The sequence below is a fragment of the Arachis hypogaea genome, chromosome 15 (assembly GCF_003086295.3).
Source record: "Arachis hypogaea cultivar Tifrunner chromosome 15, arahy.Tifrunner.gnm2.J5K5, whole genome shotgun sequence".
In the NCBI taxonomy this organism is placed as follows: domain Eukaryota; kingdom Viridiplantae; phylum Streptophyta; class Magnoliopsida; order Fabales; family Fabaceae; genus Arachis; species Arachis hypogaea.
The window spans coordinates 145,687,673-145,710,764 of NC_092050.1; the positions used below are offsets into that span (position 1 = coordinate 145,687,673).

Consider the following 23,092-nt stretch of genomic DNA (forward strand, 5'->3'; position numbering starts at 1 on the left):
GAAATAAAAGAAAAAAATATATTTTTTAAATATTAGTACAAATGAATAGGGACCATCTAAGCTGAATTGAGAAGTTACGTGGTGGTTTCTGCTTTCGATGTTTTTTGGGGTGGAGGTACAGCTACTTGTGCTGGCTTACACCGTTTGCCAAGTTGTAACAAGGAACATTGTTTGCGCCTACGGAATGGGGAATGAAATTTTGGATGAAAACGACTTTCACCGAAAGCAGGAAAATTTGGATTTGAATAATCTAATCTACATTTTCTTTCATAAGGACACGATATTATCATTATCATGTTATTGAAAAGGGAGATGCAAACTAGAAAGTAGAAACTAGGTGTAAAGGATATTGCCTAATTTGACTTAATTTCCGTGATGATAGTGATAGGTCAATTTGTCAAATGGCATGGAAGAGTGTATTTTATTTGTTTTTATTTCTTTTTTCTCTTTCAAGAAGGGAATACTTGCAAGGAACAAATGATTTTGAAAGGAATTAGCATTAGGCATTATTTGTTTTATTCTCAAATTATTCATTTCTTTTGGCATGCTCTATGTTATTATGATAAACTGGTTTATTATTCTAATAGATTAATAATAATATATTTGATCAATTGCCTCCGAAAGATTCATAATTGATGGATGTTACAATGTCTAAAATTATTACAATATTCACAAAAAGGTTACAATGCTAAAAATAAGTGTTGAGAGTAATTGACAAAAAAAGAAAAAATATCCTATTTACATATGAATGGATACGTGTATTTTATACAGGTGTAAAATGGTATGAAATTGCAACTCTTGTGAAAATGGATCCTCTCAGCTGAGACTCTGATTTTCACATAACTCCTACTTTATGCTACTGTTTTGGAGCTACAGGTTGGTCTTTACAAGAGCTACCTTTTTTAAATACCTGAAATGAAAATTTGTGAACAAACTTCACACATTTCTCAACAGAGTTTCTAAGTTGAAGTAATAGAAATTTTTTCTTACGATTTAATTTTAATGTCTATCAGCATAAAACAGTTTTACACGTACATCTAATTATATAATACCACGACATCAAAAATAACTACTTTTCACATTGACCACATGAATTGTCATCTAAGAGAATAAACGTAATTGGTCAATTGTGTAAAACGTTTTATACTATCAGTATATTAAAATTAAACTATTTTCTTATTAATAATATGTAGCACCCAAGCAATACTTACTATCTAATGATTTTATGCCTTCAATGAGAGTGGAAGTTTCAGAGGATCCATAAGTTTTTTTGTACAAGAGGAATATCATTGTCACAAATGCTACTTAATCAAAATCTGCATCAGAAAATAATAAACTCATTTAAGATGGTTATTACTTCAGCTTTTATGGTTTGATTTCTCTGAATAATTCTACCACCTGCTGAACTCTTTGGGTTTCAAAAGTTCCTTACCTATTCTGGGGTAGGCTTGTCAGATTTCAGATCTTTAAGTAATTGCAGCCTCTCAATCTCCTCATCTTTTGACAAAATAGTGTCCCTTAGAGAAGCCACCTGCACAAGATGAAAAAACATTAGTCACTGTTATTCTTTCTAGAGCGCCCAAAGGTGCACAAAGGAAAAAAAGAGTTTCAAATGGTCTAGATGACTCTTTTGATAAGTTCATAAACGAATGTAATCATTTCAAACAGTGTCATTCATTGGAGAATGTATATATGTTTTCATGTGATGACATTTTTATGTGACAACATTTATATATAGCCATGGATGGATTAAACATCATACAAGGCAAAATGATGCTAACTCACGCTTGGTTGCTTCACATCAAAGTCAAACTAGTCATCTTTATACACATATTTATAAAGTGGAACATGGACAGATAAAGAAGCATCACAATGGATCCCACTGAACTTAGGGTTAGGCAGGTTAATATAATTCACCATAATTTTTATTGCTTGATTTCAGTGGTTTATAATTGGAGATGTTGTTTATAATGGCTTGAATAGTTTTGTGAGCTTCTGCTTCCAAAGTATACAATGAAAGTAAACGAAAATCAATACTAAATTAATTGAAAGGCTTGTGATAAATTCATAAGATGATGGAAGGTATGTATATGTAATAATCAAGTTAAGCACCTGCTCCATTAATTCTCTGACATCTTTCCCATCTTTGGTACTTTTCGCAGCTCCTAACTCAATACCAGAAACTCTCTCAGCAAACTTCAAAGTACTTAGAGATTCGGAATATGACTTTACGTCTGAATTGATTTGTACCAACATGAGTGTCTTTGCATGACCACCTGTGCAGTAAAATCGAAGTCATCAATTGTAACCACGAGAGATTATAAAATGTAAAGCCATGAAGCAACTTGAGGAATTTTTTTCTACTTTCAGCTGCTACTTGCAAAGCAAGGCCTGTAGAAATTAAGAAATGAAGAACGATGATTTTACCAAGGGAAGATTGCAGAAGTTGAGTAAGCTTGCTATTTCTGTATGGCACATGAGCATTCTTTTGAGCAAGAGCAAAGATGACATCTCCAAGGGCAGATAGTGATTTGTTGATATGCTGTGCTTCCTTAAGTCGATCACCAGTCACTTCAGACCGATCTACCCTCTCGCTTCCAGCCAAATCAACCAAATGAAGGTTGCCTTGAAGAGTAGAACCAGACTTCATGTCTACTCCACGAACATTAATCGATACCACACTGTCCACATAAGTTCATTGAGTTTCACCATACTAGAAAGTTCTCAATGTTTGATGCCTAGGAAAGGAGAAATAAAAAACCTGTGAGAACGGCTACTTCTTTCGTTCATAGAAGTTGCACTTTTGGCTCTATTTTTCAGGCCAATGTCCATCAGCTTTATGACATCCCCGGTTGATTTTACAAGTTGCATGCTAGCATCAGGTACTGCTAAGCCATTTGGTTGGGAGTGAGTCAATATCCCAACCGTGTGCAAATGAAGGAAACCATGTAAGGAAGAAAAAAACAAATAAAAATTCTCAACTACAAGTTCATGCAAAGAATAAAATTCCACATATTAATAGAAAAGGATATTTTTTTGGAGTAGATTCAGTCGTCAACAGATCTCGCACTTGTTCATTGTATATTTCAATCACTTGAACCCCAATTTCATAGGAAATGGTGCTCTGTCTGGTAGTCGCTATGCTGAAAAGGTCATTCAAAGCTCGATAGTTAACACCAACACTCTCAGCTGTTGCACCATTTGGACCACTCTGACGAAAAAGCATAAGAACAAAGACAAAATGAAATCTTATATCATGATGAATTTATTTGACTAGCATGGTGCAATAAGATGAAAATCACTATGTGCATAAGGCCATACCATTGTGTAAGTTTTCCCAGAACCAGTTTGGCCATAAGCAAATATGCATACGTTGTACCCGTCGAGTACTGATCGTATAAAGGCTTGAATGTCATTGTATACATCAGCTGCATCACTCGGAGTTGAATAGTATAAATTAGTGCAGCATCATTGGTGTTAACATAAACAAATACGAAGAAACTGGAAAGAGGTATTGTTATGATGCCAAAATACTCATCAATCAGAAGCTAGGTGGTAACTAAAGGGCAATATAAAAAATTAGAAATAAACCTTGAGTTGCACTTGGACCAAAGACCTTGTTAAACTTAAATGTTCTAAGGGCTTCTTTCCCTTGTTTGGAAGGATTTGCCACAACCAACTCGGTTTCACCATAGTGTTCCACAATAGATTGTTTCTCCTTTTGTCCTGGGAGAAATGGTCTAACTCTGCAATATACTCTAATATTTCCTATATCATAGAAAAGTTTTGTGTGAATTCACAATACACGTCCATTCATTTAATTTTTATTGTACAAATACTAACGGTGTCACCTTTTAATTCTTGAATGTCATTGAACATCTTCCGATTTTCCGCAAGAACTACCTGATAGTTCTCAGCTGCATCTACCAATGGTTTAAGATTTACACCTACACAAGTTACAACAAAATGATCAGATAGTGCTTATCCCATATAGATAAAAAAAAATGGAGGGGATTTTAAAATGAGATTAGTAACAAAGCTTACCTAATCGCTTAAACTCTTCTGCATAAAATGGTTGCTCATTTAGCACATGCTGCTTAACAGTTTCCCAAGACAATTTCAAGACCTGGATTTTTGAAAATTAGAGAAGTTGTAAGATTTGAAATGATATAAATAAATAAATAAATAAACTGACATTAACACATTTCTAATTTTACCTTTATTGAACTAAGCTGAAAAGTTGTAGCTTTCTGAAATTGGATAACTTTTAGGTTCCACTTTTGATATTCAGACTCATAAGAGGCCTCATTCTCTCTAATCTTATTACTTAATGATTCCAACTGATGCTCATATTCTTGTGACTTCTCTTTCAGTTCTCCTTTAGCACCCTTGATTTCTGCTTCCAACTGTGAGCACTGTAAATCATATGTTTTCTTCGTTGTTTCTAGATCTTTCGTCAGCCTAGCAATATCTTGGTTACTATTTTTCAATGCCTCTTCTAATTCTTGCTTCTTTGTTGAAAGTTCTGCATTCTTCTTTTCTAGATCATTCACCTGCTTAGTAACATCTTGATTATCTTTTTTCAATGTTTCTATTTCTTGTTTCAATGCTGAAATTTCCATGGTTTTATTCTCAAGATCTTTCGTCAGCTTAGCAATATCTTGGTTACCATTTTTCAATGTTTCTTCTAATTCTCGTTTCTTTGTTAAAAGTTCTGTATTTTTATTTTCTAGGTCCTTCACAAGCTTAGTAACATCTTGATTATCTTTTTTCAATGTTTCTATTTCTTGCTTCGATGCCGAAATTTCTGTTCTTTTATTTTCCAGATCTGTCATCAGCTTAGCAATATCTTGGTTACCATTTTTCAATGTGTCTTCTAGTTCTTGCTTCCTTGTTGAAATTTCAGTGTTTTTATTTTCTAGATCCTTCATCAGCCTAGTAACATCTTGGTTATCTTTTTTCAATGTTTCTATTTCTTGCTTTAATGTTGAAATCTCCATGCTTTTATTTTCCAGATCCTTCATCATCCTAGCAACATCTTGGTTATCTTTTTTCAGTGTTTCTATTTCTTGCTTCAATGCTGAAATCTCCAGGCTTTTATTTTCCAGATCCTTCATCAGCCTAGCAATATCTTGGTTACCATTTTTCATTGTGTTTTCTAGTTCTTGCTTCTTTGTTGAAATTTCTGCTTTTTTATTTTCTAGATCATTCATCAGCCTAGCAACATCTTGGTTACCTTTTTTCAATGTTTCTATTTCTTGCTTCAATGTTGAAATTTCTGTGCTTTTATTTTCCAAATCTTTCATCAGCCCAGCAACATCTTGATTTCCTTTTCTCAATGCTTCTAGTTCTTGCTTCATTGTTGCAATTTCGATCTTTTTGCTTTCCAGATCTTTTGTCAACCTAGCAACATCTTGGTCATCACTCTTCATTGTTCCTACTTCTTGTTTCAATGCCGAAAATTCCACCCTTTTATTTTCCATCTCTTCCACAACCTTAGTAAGGTCTTGGTTGCCTTGCTTCATTGTTTCTAGCTCTTTCTTCAATGTCGAAATTTCCACCCTTTTATTTTCCATCTCTTCCACAACCTTAGTAAGGTCTTGGTTGCCTTGCTTCATTGTTTCTAGCTCTTTCTTCAATGCCGAAATTTCCATGTTTTTATCTTCCATCTCTTTCACAGAGCTAGTAACATCTTGGCTACCTTTCTTCATTATTTCGAGCTCTTGCTTCAATTTTGAAATGTCTGTGTTTTTATTTTCCAGCTCTTTCATCAACCGAATTACCTCTTGGTTATCTTCCGTCTTTGTCTCCTCTTTAGCCTTTTCAGACTGTATTGATTCAAAAGCCTTCTTTTCTTCCATTTTAGTCACCTCACTCTGTTCCTTTGACTGCACGATTGCACTTGTAACTGCAGTCTGTTGCTGTTGCCGAATAGGGCTTCGAACCCCAACCTACAAGAAAAAGTTCCCTATGATAAACAGAGTTTGTACTAATATACAAAGTGCCTAAGAATCTATAGATAAACTAATTAACAATTTGAGGCAGTACCTCATTGTCTTCCCTTGCTCCAGAAGCAAGAACCTCAAGTACTCTAATTCTTGATTGATACTTTTCTTCGCGAGCCTTAAAAAGATTGTTTTGCTGAAGCCAGAGGGTAAAAACATGATATGAGGAAACAAACTGGGAAAATCAAAACTATATAGCTCTTAAAATACAATATAAGTGACTCACTGTTTTTAAATGATCTGCTTGAGTCGATATGCGCCGCTCAATCTCCTGGACAACTTTTCTCAACAAGACAGCCACACGCTGAGATGCAATTATATTGTCAAACAAACAATCATTTTCATTCAAAAGGCTTCTCATGCAACTTTTGGTTATAATATGTTTCAAGCCTTTACGGTAAGATAAACACACAATATATACAAGAGCATTTTTGTATAACTTTAACTGCAAAAGCCTTCAAGGCTATACCATACATGGGGTATTTCACTATTTCTTCTTTCAACACTTTCTTCCAAAATGGCGTTCACAACACTCAAAAGTGATTGAGTAGGAGCATTCTGCAAAAGTAGGTGCTGAAAGAAATTAGTGATGCATCAAACCAGAAAAATCATGTAAACAATTGGTGAATAAGAAGATGACAAAAAGATTCTCTAGATTTTACATTTAAACTGGTAGATTTCATCAGTTCTGAGATTTTTGCAGCAGGAAGTTCAGCATAGCTTCCGTGTTTCATTTGAAACACCTCATGAAATTTATGACCTACATGGTGTAATAATGCAGCCGATGGCTCTGCAGAAGAGAAACACTACTTAATCTGGTTAAGCACAAAATACGAAATATTTATTTTCATAAGTATAGATATCCTTAACACAGGCAAAGCTGTAACTTATTAGTTATTACTTTGTTCTTATCAGTTTCTCTTTCATTTTCCTAGTTTGTAAAGATTAAACCTCATTGAGCACTTGTAAAAATTATTTCTTATGGTTTTTACCCTGAATTGTGTTTTCAGTCTCATAATTTGCTTGACGTTTATCTTCTAACTTGGTCTTCCTTGATATGCTCCTGACATATTTCTTTACTATAGGGGAATATATGCAAACAGGGATATCAATAAATTTTATTGTTAATATAACCGTGAGAATGTTAAGGAAACTTCATACTCATGCATATCTCACAATCTCCATATGCATTAACGCATGTGCGCACACACTCACACACACACAGGAGGGAGAGGCTGAGTTAGGATCAAAAGTCAGCATACCAGCCATAACCGGACTACGCAAAACACTTTGGAACTTTGACTCTGATGGATTCTTCCTCTGATCACCCCCATGTGATGAAGGTGAACTCATGATGGATCTGACTTTGGAATTAGTCATAGAAATATTGTCTCCCCAAGCATTCTGTAAACTTTTGGCTCTAAGTGTTAAAAGACAATCCACAACAGACTTCATATGGCCCTGTAATTTAAAAGAGACGGTGGTAACCAGGGAGAACAAAACTAATGTAATACATAAAACTGTGAAGGTGCTAGAGAGTCAGTTTCTACAAGAATCTGTTTGAAAGAATTCTATTGAAAATTGTTGCCATTTTATGTTTCTGACTATAGTATTGCTCTAAAATTATGAACCAAAAAATAGATGTAAAAGTGTCTGATATGCTTTATTGATGATTACAGTTTTGGGACTGCCTCTACTGCAAATTAGGGCCTACTTAGTTTTTGTTTTGGTATCCATTTACTGTTTTCACTTTTCCCTTCAGAAAATTTTGAAAACAGAAAATACAGAAAGTAAAACCAAAAAACAACTAAGCTTTTAGTTTTCATGTATAGACACATATTCAAATCCATAAGAAGTCATCTCTCTTATACCTTCTCTAGGTCTGATATTTCAAACTTGGGCATGCCCAATGCATCTATGGCTTTCAGGAATCTCTTAACATTCTCTGACTTTGCTGACGGAGAATTATCAAATTCACTGACCTACAAATAGAAAAAGTAAACCGATTGAGCCAACACAACATAAAAAATCAAGTTGCCAATAAAAGTTGAAACAATAGCAAGGTGAATGAATGTTGTTACCTCACTTACTGAACCAGGTCGTAGCTTGTTCATTATTTGACATAAAATTGTACCATTGTTCAAGCATACTCTTAGCTCATCATCTGTGATATTTACCGGCAAGTTCAACGTTGGAAGAAGACTATTTAGCCACTGGACCAAAAGCATTCGGTGCTTGGCTGAAATTCATTCAAACCGAAGGAGATTAGCATATCAATTAAATGCAACAGAAAATTACTAAGAGGCATATTCAAGATAGGATTTCAAGCAGATGATTTTGTTCTTTATTTCAAAAAGCCTTTCATATCCGGATTTGGGTACATAAAAAGACATCAAATGGGACAAATTGGGATAATAAAGGCAAACAAATTTTGGTTTGGTTCCATCCTATACATGTTTGAGAGCTGGAGTCCATTTGATGTCACAAAAATGGGTTATTGCTGTAAAATATAGTCCCTTTGGATTTTTGTTTGAAGATGCATGTTAGGTTGATCATGCTTGGAGTGAGTCGCGCACCTAACCCACTCATAGATAGGCGTGGCGCCCGCCATGGGCAACTACCAAGGAGTGAGTGAAGCAATATGTTGCGAGTTAAGGAATCACTTTTCTTATTTGAAACATAAAAGAACACCAAGGAATCATTTTTCTTATTTGAAACATAAAAAAGCACCATTCATTACTCTCAATTCTCAAAGGATAATGCTGTCCCCGTACCTTCAACTTCACCAAAATTGATTCCATTGAAGTTGGCACTTGAAGAGTGGCCCAGATTCCTGGGTTCTGTAGAGTGGTTTTCCGATTGGGGCTTCATCACTTGAGGGTGCACACACCACTTCAGATATCCATGGAGATAATATTTCTAAAACAAGTTCCCATAAGTGTGATCATGTCACACAAAAGAAAACCCTTGAAACCTGCTGAAATTCATATTAATGACAAATAAAACCAATCAAAATCATTGCCTTTATTGACACTCCAGATTAAATTATGTACATTACATTCAATTCAACGCATCATCATCATTCACAAACCCTTCACACTTCCAATTTTATTCATTTAACAAAATCCATGCATTAAATTATTTGGAAGAAAGAAAACAGATTCTCGGTGAAAAAGAAAAATGATCCTACATTGTATGCAGATAAATTGTAAAAAAACAGCAAATTCAGCTGAAATTACAAAGACATTGTGTTTTAAATTCAAGAAAACTAAGAATCCAAAGAAAACGTTCCAAATTTGACCAAGCTCATTGTGACTTAAGAGAATGTGGTATAATGCGAATGAGAAGTAACGAAATTGAAGCGAAGTAATCAAACCTTGAGAGTGGAAACAGTGAGAACCGTGTTGAATCAAAGATTCTTGTTTTGGGGGAGGAGTTGACGAGTAAACTCATCAAGAAATTAAGAAACATGCATTGGAAAATTTTTGTACGTAAAGATGAGTGTGATTATTTATGGAGTGAGAGGGGGTTCCGAGAAGATAGGAGAGCAAAATTCTCTACGTCACAATCGAATTTAGGGAGAAGCTTCAAACATCAAAAATCAATGAATGATTGTTAATGAATGCAATGCACGCATGCAACACCCGCCAAAAAAACGAAACATTTCGTTGATGCTTGACACGTGTCCAGGGCCCAAAAAGAATCATGGATTGGGCCTGGGCCTGCTTCTCATGAACAAATCACATACCCACAACGCTCTAGAAAATAGAAAATACACTTCCGAGTTCCGATGATAAATGCATTTGGTTTTTCAAATCGAATATATGATAATTCTAATAAAATGATCATAATTCTAATAAAGATAAATTTTTATGAGATGTTTGAAAGAAAATATAAATTATAACTCGTGTATCCCAATTATCCTTTTGCATTAGAAATTTCTAACGTTAACTTTGTAGCATCAAATCAAACCTTCTTTTTCCTCTTCTTCTAATGGCTTCCATTAACAACTTCAACCCTTTTGGTGGCAACTGGTTCAACAAACCCCAAAACCCTCTCCCTGCTCTTAACTTCAACATCCTCGGATTCTTCGAACACAACGCCAACTCTCCGCCCTTCGCCGCCATCGGGATCCCGAGGTTCTTCCGCTGAAGGCCCAAGAAGCCCAACGATGGAGAACCTGGCCACTTCACTCAGATGACTCACCAGTTCTTCTGGGAATGTAAGAACATCCCTGATTACAGGCATCTTCCGTTACTCTTCTCATTCAATTTTCAAGATACATCTCTCAAGTTTAGATCTTACATTTTAGGGTGATTGTATTATTTGATTTTGTAAAATAGTGGCATGTTTTAATTTTGATTAAGTGGCATTGTTGTTTGATCACATGTTGAAATAAGTGATGGCTGAGTTGACTGGATTAATTTTGAAAGATTTAATTTTGTAAAACATTTGGCTTGTGGATTAAGTGGCATTGATTGAAAAGGTTTTGGGTTTTTGTTTATGTTTGTGAAATATTTGCTTAAGAGCTAGGCAACTTCCAATGATGTTGAAATAGCATTGAACCAGAACTTTGGGTTTAGATAAGGTTCAGAGCTTTGCTCTTGCTAGTGAAATATGTGATTGGACCTACATGTTTTACAATATATAGGTAGTTGTCAACGAGGGTTCGAAATTAATTTGTAGGAATAGGATTGCATGACATTGATAAACAGGTCTTTGGTTCGACTCAAATTGGTGGTCCCTTGTTTGTGGTTTACCATGCCTTGGTTGTGGAAAAGTCTATCCACCTGATATGCTTTTATTTAGCCAAAAAAAGTGACAAGGACTATGTTAAGATACGTGTCTGTATTTTTCCCCCCCTATAACTGCTATGGAAAAAGAGTTGGATGTGAGATATAATTAACACTATCTTTGTTTGTTGAAGGTTTTGTGATGCAACTCTAACCTTTGTGCGTAATTATTTAATTGGTGTGTCTCTACTCATTGCTTCCATGTTGGTTGTTTGTTGTATTTTCTGTTTTCTATTTAATGTAGTTATCATGAGGAGTGGTGGATGGTACTATAAGGACAGGCTAGGTCGTACACGAGGACCCCTGGAGTTAATTACGCTTAAAACTGCTTGGGGTGCCGGAATTATAGATAAGAACACTTTCATTTGGGGCGAAGATATGGATGAGTGGGATCCAATCCACATGATTTATGGAATGGAGCGTGCAATTGCTACTTGGGAAGGTCTGACAGTCTTGATCTCTATCCTTCTTTTACCCTTTAATCATTTATTGTGTAAATTGTAAAGTGAACAATCGGTATGTTTTATTTTGACCATTTCTGGGCATGCTAAGAAAGTAGCACCATGTGCTATGATGAATTCCTTCATGGTAAAGTATATCCACTAGGATAAAGATATCAGGTTGATGGATAAGTTACAATTATGATGTTGCACCTGTTTGGTTATTTTAATCAGAGCACAAGAAATGACACTTGTGACTTTTTCTCTCTGATCTTCATACACTGAGAGAAAAAGAAAAAAAAAAATTACAGTATCGGATCACTTATTTTTCAGCTTTTCTATCTTGGATGTTCTTATGGTCCCTCAGTTATTGATGTCTTAAACTGGGTTTATAAGAGTACTGTATGTGAAACTGTTTATGAATTTCAAACTTGTTTGCTTCCACACCCTAAAGTAAGAGCCCAACTTAAAACTAGCTCTTGCTAAAATTCTTGTCTTCTTGATAACTGTTTCTGTAATACTTGACTGAAATACCAGTCAAACTGATTTGCTATTACATTCTATCCTAGATTTTGTTGACTTATATGCCAAAAAAGGTTTTACTATCTAATTCAAGTGAACAATCTATTGAAGACAATCCTTGTGAATAATGATCACATTCTGCATCTGAAAAAATCAAAAAACATAAAATGATTCTCGGTTTGTTATTTTTTCTTTTTGTTTTTTCAGTTAGATTCGCTGCTTCAGCAACGGCTTTTCTTCACAAACTTCAGAAGGGCATACCACCATGGGTTCCTCTCAAGGGATTTGAAAAGAAGACTTATAAGCAGCTTGAAGAAGAGGCTATAGAAAGCAAGAGACGTGATTTAGCGGTGTTAGAAGCTAATGATGGTGTTTGGCCAGGAGTTAGAATTCCAAGTCATGCCCTATTTCTTTGGGCTAGTGGCTCTGAACTCACCACTATTTTGGAAGAGGATCACATGCCCAACAAATACATTCCTAGACATCTTAAGGTATGCATATGCTGAGACCATGTGATTTAGGGTGCCTTTGTTTTTTATTTTGAAAAAAAAAAGTGATTTTATAACTTGATTTTGTAGTTGTAAAAACGGAATATTGATATTTCTTAGAAACCACTCTGGTTAGCTTTTTTGAAAAATGCTGAAAATTTAAAGAAATATCGCAAGGTGAAAAATCTTTCCCTGTAAAAGAAATTGATTTTTTGGTCCAGAAAAAGGCAAACATAAATGAACCTGTAAATGGATAATTATGTATTATCTTTGTTCTTACTTGCTTGGTCTTAGATAATACAAGAAACTTTACTATGTTCTCTGTCAATTATAGATGGAAATAGTAATGAATTATGGGTTCAAACTAATTTGTGACTAACTCTTGCCTCCCAGTTTTTTTCTTTTATTTGTTTGGTTAGATAATTGTGAGACAGGTTGCAGTTGGCAAAAATTATTCCAGGTTTGAGGCCATGGGAAGTTCTGAGTATAGAACAAGCAATGGATCAAATAACATTTAATGGCCAATGGTACCGGGAACCACTCGGCTCATTCCAGACTGGTCCACCATACATCCAGCACTGGAATAAGGACATAATGGTATGCATCTTAATCCGTGCATCTTGATTCACCACTTATCTACATTGATGTATTTTCACTCTCTTCCTACAATGATTAGAGATTGATACATGCCTTACCAAGTACAAACTTTTGATGTTTCATATCATATCCTTTCTTGGTTAAGTAAAATATTATAATGAGAACTAAAAACAAAAGAAAGTAGATGATAATAAAAGGACCAAAACCAATACAAAATTTCATAGGGACTAAAATCAAAATTATCTATATTTGTTGGAACCCATAGAATGCAAAATCACGGTTAGTTGCCTTTATATGAACAATTACCTGACTGTGGTGATGTCTTGGTATCTCTACAATCCTATTTTTGCAATAACTAGCCTCATCTCAAACATGAGATATTTCGCTTTATTATTTGCAGAGGTTATATAAGATATTCGAAGATCTCAACGACGAGGTGTATGAAAATTTCATGAGGAACCTCCCGGGATTTGATAAAATTGCAGAGAAGGTTCAGAGAGATTTTGTTACAAAATTTCAATAAACTGTTGGAGAAGAGAGAAGCGGAGAAAAGGAGGCGGCGGCGGCTTGGTAGGTGAGCTGCAGTGGTCGCTTCTTGTCTCTTCTCTCACATGATATCGACATATCGAATTTTAAAGATTCTGGTTAGGTCACTAGCAAGAACATTTCATTTGCCCAGTTCATGATGAAAATAACGATGAGAAGGCAAATTTTGGGTGGAGAGGGAAATCAAACTGTAAGTTGCCACCAGGTATTGTAGCTTCTGCTGAAATGACACACACTCTCTCTCTAAAATGTTGTCTTAATATAGATGGTTGGTCAAGCCGTTGCGAGTGATCTATTGGTTTGGAACTTTGGTAGTCTACACGGGAATGGTTCGTCTTAATTGAGAAATGCATAAACACCCAAATTGATTTCCAAAGAATTCTAGATCGGACAATTTGGTCTCTAATAAATTTTTATCCTGTAAAAGTATTCGAAAATTACTCCCGTCGAACGTATTGGTCGTTCTGCTGGCATTCTGGCAAAAGGCCAATTTGGTGTCATCAAGAATCGTGAGAAGCACAAGGGAAGTTTTGAGACCATCCATGTCCAGGATGCTACTGATTAGGAGTTTGCAACCCGCATGGGGAATCCGTTCATCATCGGCAATGGAACAAAGCCTTGGGTGTCTCTTCCCAAAGTTGTCGATCATGGAAGAGGCTAGAAAGAGGCTTGCTGTTCAACAACAAACTGCTGCATAAATTTAATTATGATATTGTTGGAAAATTTTGGTTTTCAGATTCAGATTCTTAAGCTTTGGGGCTTACTCTCAGCATTGTTTTGTTAGCACAATTGTCAACAAGCTTCATGTGATCTCAGCCTTATTACCATGATCAATAGTTGAATACTAATATACTGTGGTGAGTGGTGACTTATTCTTGTTTCATTCTTTTGATATCTAAATTTCAAATTTACTTCTATAGATTCTAGGGTGTTTGATCTTTCATTGAATAATTTATGTTTGTTAATGTATGTTTTTATATCAATGACATGAACTTATGTTGGTTTACTGTTGTCTTTGAAACATATATATATGTTAATAATAGGAATTCAATGTAACAGCAAAGTTATTATTACCTCCATGCAAAGAGCGAGATATGTTACTTTCTGTATATAATTTATTTTACTTTACATGTGGGACTGTGGGAGAGAGGAAAAATTTATGATGCCTACTAATAGAATATTAGAATTTAGAGTAATGTAACTTATTTTTTCTATTTTATAGTGTAATGTTAACTATAAGAATTCTAACAAATATAAACGTTACGAAGATAATATGATTTTTCTTTCATTTTTGACACGCAAGATATTATGAAGTTGATCACTTAATACCTTACTATATTTTTAAGATATATCATGTGAATTCAAATTTACTCCAAATTTAATGTTGCTTGCTTCTATAAAGGGAATAAATGTTCCTATATTCTGTGTGTATCTTTTTGTTTTTGTTTACTTCGAGGAAAAGAATAAAAAGGTACGGTGCCTAAGTATTTTTCATGGAAAAAAATGCCAACGGTTAAGCAAGGTATATAATTAAATTAAATTGATTTTTTTTGAATTATCATTATTAGCATTAAAACTGTTATGAATTATGATACTATTTCTTTTAAATGTTTAACTTTACATAAGAAGATATATGAATGATTTTCGTCTTTTTTTTCTTCTAAAACCGATAAAAAAAAAACACATCAATTGTTATATCTCATGATAGACATTTTGAGTCGCAGGTCTATTCGATTTAGAGGTTTAGTACACAGTAAAGACTTTTGAATACTTTTTTTTTTTAAAGAAGAACTCAACACATAAAATGGAGCAAAGAGAACAGACAACTGTAAGATAAAATAGACAAAAACCAACCTAATAATGCATAGTATCATATGTCCGTTTGTTATTTCCGGCATTGCCATCAACAAAAAGATCCACACCTAACCATTCCTTTGAATACTTATGGATGGTAGAAGTTTTGATAACTTCATTCATCCTGCTCTGGTTCGCAAATTGGCGTTGCCAATTCGTAAGGCTCTCCGGTTCAAGGTTCAGGTGGGCAATGACAATTTATTGCAGTGCAAAGGTGAATTTCGTGACTTACTGGTGAGCATTCAGGATCAGTTTCTCCTTATTACGGCCTTTATGTTCTCGATTGCTAATGAGGAACTAGTTTTGGGGGGATATTTGGCTTGAGATACTCGAGACGCATTTAGTAAAGAGGAGTGTTAGAGAGTCAGTAATTTTTGTGTTTTGTAACCATCAATTGACCATCAATAGTGTTTTTAATGGGGTGAAATTACATCCAATAATGAGAGATCATTCACTTTTCTTTTGATAGTTAAGTGTTGGTCACAAAACACAAAAATTACTGTTTCTCTTTTAGTAAATTACAAAAACAAAAGTTCATTATCTTCATGGTTGGGGACCATATCGTGAATTTACACGGTGAAAAGCAATTGTTGTCAGCTGCGGCCTAGTTCCACCAATTTAAAAAATTGCATGCAACTGCAAAAATTTTCGAAATGTACACTGTCCAATTGCAGTGCCGAGACATGGAGTAGTCCTCCTCTCTTTAGAATTACCCTCAAACATAGCGTCCGATCTGTGATGTTTTTCAGGTGCCAAAGGATCTTCCCCAACCCAGGACACATGATCATGCCATTTCCATTGTTGTTGCACACGACACTTATTAAAGTGCATCTGTATTGTTACCTCCACAGCTAGAAAGCTAAAATTGAGAAGATAGTGTCTGAGATGGTGATTGAGGAAATCATCCAACCTAGCACTACTCCATTTTCTTCACCGGTGACCCGGTGTTATTGGTTAAAAAGAAGGATGGTTCCTGGCATTTTTCCACCGATCGGGATCTAAATACTGCCACCATCAAGGACTGATTCCCAATGTCAACGTAGACAAATTTCTTAATGAATTATTCGAAACTCACTACTTTTTTAAGCTTGATCTTTCGCTCCAGCTACCATCAGATCCAGGTCAATTTTCATGGCGGGAGTGTTGATACAAAGTCTAAAAAGAGAGATGTTTGAAGGGATCACTCACGTGAAAGAGGGGATAATGACGAGGCAGTTACAAACCAAAGAAAGGAGGTCAAAGAATGTGACAGTAGAAGCTCTTAAGGAGGCTGATGCAACTAAAAAGAGTATGTGTGATATGAGTTTCCTATTGATCCTCTTCTTTCCTCGAACTACTTTCTCTTGATTTCTCTCTTTTAATCTCACTTTTTCATTGTAAGTGGTCTCAATCTCTAATAGAAGACAATTCTCAATTTACTCCTTTTTTTTTCTCTCTATGTTATTTGCTTTTAACTAGAGTGAAACCCCTTCGATGCCCAATGTGGTAAATTAACGATAATATATGATATTTTAATAAGTATTATATTATTTAAAAATTAATTAAAATATATACAAATTAATATTAAATTTTATGTATTTTTTATATAAAATATTTTGTAATACAAAAGTTTTTTATATTGAAGTTGTACAAAGTTACATGTTCATTTATTGTTTTTATTTTTGTATTTATTATAATTGACAGACTTAGTTTTTTTATATGGTAAATTTGTTTTCTTTTTTATTTTTATTTGTTGTTAGAGTTATTTTTTTTACTTCATGTCATATATTCTTGTAGAGACATAATATTTTTGAATTGTTGACTTGTATATATTTTTTTATCTATTGTACTTTTTTTATTCTACTTTTATATATGTTCTTCATTTGAAAATGTGTTTTAGATTCGTTTTTTTTTTTCTTAATCTCTTAATTTGTATGTCATCTAGGTATGATGATATTAGTGTTGGTAAAGTTGGTTCTTATAATCAATGAAGAATATAAATGAGCAATAAAAATGATGTTTTGAATATAAATTAAATTTTTGTTGTATTACTATTACCTGTTTTATTTTTTGTAATAGAGATTGAGTTTCATTATTTTTTGTCGGAACAAATGTCTTTTAAGTGTGGGGTATATAAATTTTTTCAATTGGAATGGTGCTTTAGTATCATTGTTGTCTTGGAGTGTAATTAGATTTAAAGTAATTGTGTCCAATAATTTTTTTGCTTTTTTATCAAATAGTACAAAAATTATTGTGGCACTTTGATCTAAAACCTTTAATTTAATTTTTAATCTAAAAGAATTATTGAGTTAGTAATTTATAATTTGGTAGAACTTTTTATAATAAGTATAATTTGATAGAATTTAATGAAATCTTTTACAATTTGAATCTGTAATAATTTTTTATGTTGTCGCATAAACATTTTATTTTTTGTATTTTTTATATTTTTTTTTACATTTATTTATTCTTCTTCTAGTGCATATAATTTTTCAAAGACATCTATAATAATAAAATTAAAAATTTTTAGAATATTTATTGTGTGTATATATAATATATTGAATAAGTTATTTTTAATAAAAATAATTTAAATAGAATAAAGTAAAAATATTTGTTAATAACTTTTATATTGTAGTACAAAAACTTTACTTTTTGTATATTTTATGGATTTTTCTTTGATATTTACTTATTCTTTATCTCCTATTGCATATAATTTTTCAATGACATCTATAATAGTAAGAAAAAAAATTTTAGAATATTTATTTTGTGTATAATATATATATATATATATATATATATATAATTATCTTTAATAAGAATAATTTAAATAAAGTAAAAATATATCTTAATTTTTTTAATTCATTCTGTCAAATAATGTCTTAAGTGATACAAACTCAAAATAGTGTTAAAAAATGATCAAAATTAATTCTTTAATTTAAATAGCATATTGAAACAAGTATAATTATAAATATTTTAAATATAATTATATATAAAGTATTATAAAATAATAAAAAAGTATAAATAGTAAAAATAAGAAGAATATTTTTCTCATAAATTTATTTTAAAAATATAATAAAAATTTTTATTTTGTACCTAATCATCTAATAAAATTATTTTTAAGTAAATAGACTGCTCTCCTCTTTATTTGTTGGTTTAGATATTTCTTCTCAGACGAACCATAAATTGTGAAATGAAGTAATAACAGTAAAAGCCATATGTATGATACATAAGTATATCAAATAGTATAAAATTTGAATAATTTATAACTTAAAATTTGTTATGATAATATTATTATGATATTTTAATGTAGATATTTATTATATTTAATTAATATTTTATTATTTTATTAAATAATAATATGTAATAAATTAATTAATTGTGAGAGTTATGGTTTTAATTTTTATTTTTTACAAATATTTTACTAAAAGTTTATTGGTTAATTTTTAATTTTTGTTAAATAATCAAAATTAATGATGTGACATCATTAAAAAAAACATGACTTATATTTAATGTATAAAGAGTTAGTATCAATTTTTATATAATAAAAATAAATAAATAAATTTTTTATTATTATATTTTTAACTGGCTATTGATTCCTCAATAAAATCCATTAATTGCTTGCATTGTTATCAAAAACTCAATAAATACACATACAAAATATTGCATTATAAAGAATTTTAAATAGGCGACGTAACTAAGTAGAAATGAGACCATATCTCCTATGAGTTTAGATATTAACTCTAGTAGAACTTTATGTTAGTAGGATATGGTGCATGACTCCAACTAAGGTTTAAACTGTCAAATGAAGCATTATCTACGAGAATATTTTGTGGAGTTGTGGACATATTCCAATTCAATTGTTATCTCAAAAGGTTTTCAGAAAAATATACTTGATTTAAGGTGAAATTCAAATTCTTTTAGATACAATATATTAATGCAAAATATTTTTCAATATTTCTCAGATTTTTCTTTTAACTATTTTTTTATAATTTAAAACATGTAGGAAATTGTTGTATATTTTTATGTGTTTCAAATTTCATTTGACATAGAAAAAAATTGTGAAACTATAAAATTTTATATATATTGGAGTGTAATGTTTATTTACAAAAGAAATTCAAGTGCAATGATGGATTTTCACACATATACACGAATTATCTTTGTATATTTTTGGTTTCTTATTTTAAACATGACTTAAAAATTATTAAAAATAGTGTCTCACACAATTCGTAATGAATTTGTTCTAATACGCTTTTAATTTATTTGTCTACAAAATTTATTCACATTAAAAGTAACTAAAATGTTTTTTAAAATATATAATTTCCCACCTACAAATAGTACATTAAAATTATTCACAAAATATTCTTATAATACTAGTTTATACCTTTTTATTCAACTCTCAACTATCAAGACTTAAACCAGCGAAGAAGAGAACAAGCATTATATACATAAAGAAGAATATCAGCATAAAACAGCCCCAGCTCATAATCATCCAAAAACAAAATGAAAAAAAAAAAAAAAGAAAAAGAAAAAGAAAAATACAGGCACACTTTCATCAAATCAATATCCAATAACACATTATAAGTTACTGAAGCTTGATTAGCAATAAACTAAAATTACCGTGCCAAAGTAGTGGAGCTTCAACTTTCAATTGGCCATCTCCTTAGTTTCTTATTCCAGTGTTTTTACTTTAGCTTCCTTTTTGTTGAAGAGTTGTAATGCTATCTACCAACTTAGCTTCATCGATATTTGATGTTGTATGTTACTTGCTTGCTTGTTTGCTTTATTGCAAGAAACTTCCCCTTTTTTGTACTCTCCTTGTCTCCATGTTTTCATCATGAAGGTACTCTCCATCTTAATAACCATTTCATGTTTTTGTATTTTTTTTTAAATCTATAAAATTTAATTATTCTGTCGGTCCGTATATTTTTACTAAATTTTTAATTAGGTCTTTATATTTTTTTTCTTATAACTGGTTTTTACACTATTTTTAATTTTATAATTAGGTCCTTTCTAGTCTCCTAATATAAAAATATTAGAGTTAATTAAATATTTTTTCACAAATTGAAGGTGTTAATAATAATTAAAAACTTAACTAGATATTTGACTGCATATATTTTAAAAAATATTCCGTTAAATTTAACATTTTTTATATGAAAATAACTTAATTATAAAATTAAAAATAGTGTAAAAATTTAATTTAAAAACTATAAAGATTAATATAATAATTAAACCTTAATTAAACTATAGATATCTTGCCATATTGCTGAAAATTTGACCCAATTCTCAATTTAAAAAAAAAAAGAGTAAAAGTTTTACAAGAATGATACTTCTTTTTTATAAGATTCCTATATGATATCTAATCGTTGCTTGACTGTTTAAGACATTATTATCTTAGGGCGGGCTTGGTAATGCTTATTCTAGAAGTTTTTGATAAATTAAAAAATTACGTGATTGTATTTTTTGTTTTTCAAAATTAGATATATTTTAAAAAATTAACAAGTCTAATATAATTTGATATTTAATGAATTTTTTAATTTAAAAATGACTCTTAACTATATTCATCTCTATTATAATCATTTTAAAATTAGAAGAAATTTTATCAAATATTGTTATTGTAGTTGGTATTTATTGAAAGTAGTTTCTATTTTAAACCTAATGTTATTGCCAATTTTTTAAAGAGAAAATGATAAATCGATCCTGATTTTTTGGTCTACGGCTAGGGCTGGAAGTGAATCAAGCCAACTCATGAGCCAGCTCGAGCTCGACTCGTTAACAGCTCGATAAGCTAAGCTCGTGAGCTGGTGAGCCAAGTTTGAGCCTGGAATTGAGCTCATAAATTAAATGAGCCGAGCTTGAGCTTGGATAAGCTCAGCTCATTAGCTCGTGAGCTGGCTCGATTATATATATATATATTATAACAATCTTAATTATTTAATATTTATATTTATTTTTTACATATAATTTTAATATAGGACATAAATAAAAAATTTATAATTTATTGATAGATAAACAATATATAAAATTGATTTTTTCAAATATTTTTTAAAATATATAAGTTATAATTTATTGATATAGAATTATAGATTATATATTTATGTTTCTCTTATTTGAGCCAGCTCGTGAGTTTTTGGTGAGCCGAGCTTGAGATTAAAAAATAAGCTCGATTGTTAATGAGTCGAGCCGTGAGCCAAGCTCAATTTTCGTGAGCCGAGCTTGAGCTTGCTCTAGCTCGGTTCAGCTCGACTCACTTCCAGCCCTAGTCTACGGACATTCAAGTCCATGAAGATTTAAAAATACATTTAAGTATCTGACCTCTTCAAAATCTAGACATATCGATCCCTGAGTCTAATTTGTCCAATTTTAAAAACTCTCTCACGTGTGTATCCGTATCTACCAGGTCAGTACAACGGGAGTCACGTTTGATTTTTTCGTTGAGTCTGACAAACCCAAGTGAATATGAGAGATCAATATGTCTAGATTTTGAAAATGTCAGGAACTTAAATGTATTTTCAAATTCTTAAGGACTTAAATGTTTGCAGATTAAAAGGTCAATGACTTATTTGTCATTTTCTCTTTTAAAGAACAAAACATAAATAATTTTGAGCAAGTCTTTAAAAAAAAATACCGAACAAGTTATCGAGAAAAAAATTATAAATTAAGTCTTTTTGAAAGCTTAAATAGTTAGAGTTATAGATGTGCGAAAAAATTGTAATGTTAGATATGATTTGTTCTTCTATCAAGGACAAATTTATCATAATTCATTCTTCGGTGTCTTTTACTACAAGAAAACAGCTCTATTGCCACGCTTTTAAAGCGTGGCAAAAAGTTGAAAAAAGCGTGGGGATAGCTTTTCGCCACGCTTTTTGAGCTACCGCCACGCTTTTGAAAGGGTCACGACTGCAAGGGTGGCGGTTGCTCTATCGCCATGCTTTTTTTGCCACGCTTTTTACAAATTGTCACTTTTAAAAGTGTGGTTGTAGGTGGGAGATATGACCACGCTTTTAAAGTATGACCGTATGTGGAGGATATGGCCACGCTTTTAAAGCGTGGCAATAGAGGAGATATGGCCACGCTTTACAACCGTGGCAGTAGACAAAGATATGGCCACACTTTAAAAGCGTGGCAATAGACAGAGATATGGCCACACTTTAGAAGCGTGGCAATAGATAGAGATACGGCCATATGGACACGGTTTTAAAGTGTGGCGAAAAAGATGGTCAATAACCTAATTATTCTTTTTATTAATGAATTCATAAATAAAACCTTACCAAAATTCATAGATAATTTTATAATTTAGTCAATGACCAATAATTTTAAATCAAGTAATCCAACTTTCATAAAGAAGAAAAGTTCTTTATTTGGATAAAGGTATTCTAATTATTAACATGTCTACCTAAAGCAGCTTAACCCTAACCATCAGCTTGCTTTATATACAACATATACAGCATAATCTTTCTCCACTTTATCATTTTATAACCTTTTAGCCACTTGTTGATGATTGCCTATATCTTAGGTGGCCAATTTCCCAATACATTGCATGACAAATTTCCAGCAAAAGTTACAATCTTAAAGATTACACTGCCACTGCTTGCTGTTTGATATATATAGTTATACCTTTTTTGTTCAGATTCCAATATCTTCCTAACACTTTCCTTAGCTATCATAGACCCAACCCTGGCATACTTACCAACATTCTTCAAAAATTCTAACAAACTAAACTCTTTCCACCAGTCATAGTTATTTAAAATCACAACATTAGAACCTTCTAAGTTCTAATTCAGCAACAACAAACAGAATTGAAGTACTTGGTTATATTCCAACATTTTTATTAATAAAAATATTATAATTTTAGCTAAGAATAGGACAGTGAC

The 23,092-nt window shown here is 32.1% G+C and overlaps 2 protein-coding genes across 6 annotated transcripts; one reads left to right on the forward strand and one right to left on the reverse strand.

The window, feature by feature from the left end:
- Positions 1 to 588: 588 nt before the first annotated feature.
- LOC112751126 (kinesin-like protein KIN-14C) lies at positions 589 to 19,991 on the reverse strand. Of its 3 annotated transcripts, none has more exons than XM_072217143.1 (21): positions 19,839 to 19,991; positions 8,780 to 8,982; positions 8,087 to 8,244; positions 7,877 to 7,987; positions 7,268 to 7,466; positions 6,668 to 6,795; positions 6,480 to 6,563; positions 6,232 to 6,309; positions 6,049 to 6,141; positions 4,218 to 5,951; positions 4,045 to 4,126; positions 3,852 to 3,947; positions 3,592 to 3,768; positions 3,322 to 3,428; positions 3,033 to 3,211; positions 2,762 to 2,926; positions 2,428 to 2,681; positions 2,113 to 2,276; positions 1,433 to 1,531; positions 1,212 to 1,316; positions 589 to 910 (listed from the first exon to the last, which is right to left on the reverse strand). In XM_072217143.1, exons 2-19 carry the CDS (start codon positions 8,874 to 8,876, stop codon positions 1,433 to 1,435), a joined length of 4,005 nt encoding a protein of 1,334 aa, XP_072073244.1. In that variant the 5' UTR covers positions 8,877 to 8,982; positions 19,839 to 19,991; the 3' UTR covers positions 589 to 910; positions 1,212 to 1,316. The 3 variants fall into 3 exon arrangements, with proteins under 3 accessions (XP_072073244.1, XP_072073245.1, XP_072073246.1); XM_072217144.1 differs by having other exon boundaries at positions 8,780 to 8,979; positions 19,839 to 19,941; XM_072217145.1 differs by lacking the exon at positions 19,839 to 19,991 and adding an exon at positions 9,382 to 9,629.
- Positions 9,773 to 14,470, forward strand: LOC112749178 (protein TIC 56, chloroplastic). 3 transcript variants are annotated; one of them, XM_029293384.2, is made up of 5 exons: positions 9,773 to 10,227; positions 11,043 to 11,240; positions 11,968 to 12,251; positions 12,668 to 12,845; positions 13,246 to 14,470. In XM_029293384.2, exons 1-4 carry the CDS (start codon positions 10,203 to 10,205, stop codon positions 12,764 to 12,766), a joined length of 606 nt encoding a protein of 201 aa, XP_029149217.1. In that variant the 5' UTR covers positions 9,773 to 10,202; the 3' UTR covers positions 12,767 to 12,845; positions 13,246 to 14,470. The 3 variants fall into 3 exon arrangements, with proteins under 3 accessions (XP_029149217.1, XP_029149219.1, XP_029149218.1); XM_029293385.2 differs by having other exon boundaries at positions 9,917 to 10,249; XM_029293386.2 differs by lacking the exon at positions 13,246 to 14,470 and having other exon boundaries at positions 12,642 to 12,806.
- Positions 19,992 to 23,092: the final 3,101 nt, after the last annotated feature.

What these genes read in the sequence shown, in the direction of transcription:
- LOC112751126 (XM_072217143.1), bottom strand. Translation starts at nt 8,876, where the DNA reads ATGAAGCCCCAATCGGAAAACCACTCTACAGAACCCAGGAATCTGGGC. An exon ending in GACCTGGTTCAGTAAGTGAG is followed by an intron (nt 7,988 to 8,086) that starts GTAACAACATTC and finishes TTCTATTTGTAG; the next exon opens with GTCAGTGAATTTGATAATTC. An exon ending in GAAATAGTGAAATACCCCAT is followed by an intron (nt 6,310 to 6,479) that starts GTATGGTATAGC and finishes ATTGCATCTCAG; the next exon opens with CGTGTGGCTGTCTTGTTGAG.
- LOC112749178 (XM_029293384.2), top strand. Translation starts at nt 10,203, where the DNA reads ATGACTCACCAGTTCTTCTGGGAAT. An exon ending in TCACCAGTTCTTCTGGGAAT is followed by an intron (nt 10,228 to 11,042) that starts GTAAGAACATCC and finishes TATTTAATGTAG; the next exon opens with TTATCATGAGGAGTGGTGGA. An exon ending in TGCAATTGCTACTTGGGAAG is followed by an intron (nt 11,241 to 11,967) that starts GTCTGACAGTCT and finishes TTGTTTTTTCAG; the next exon opens with TTAGATTCGCTGCTTCAGCA.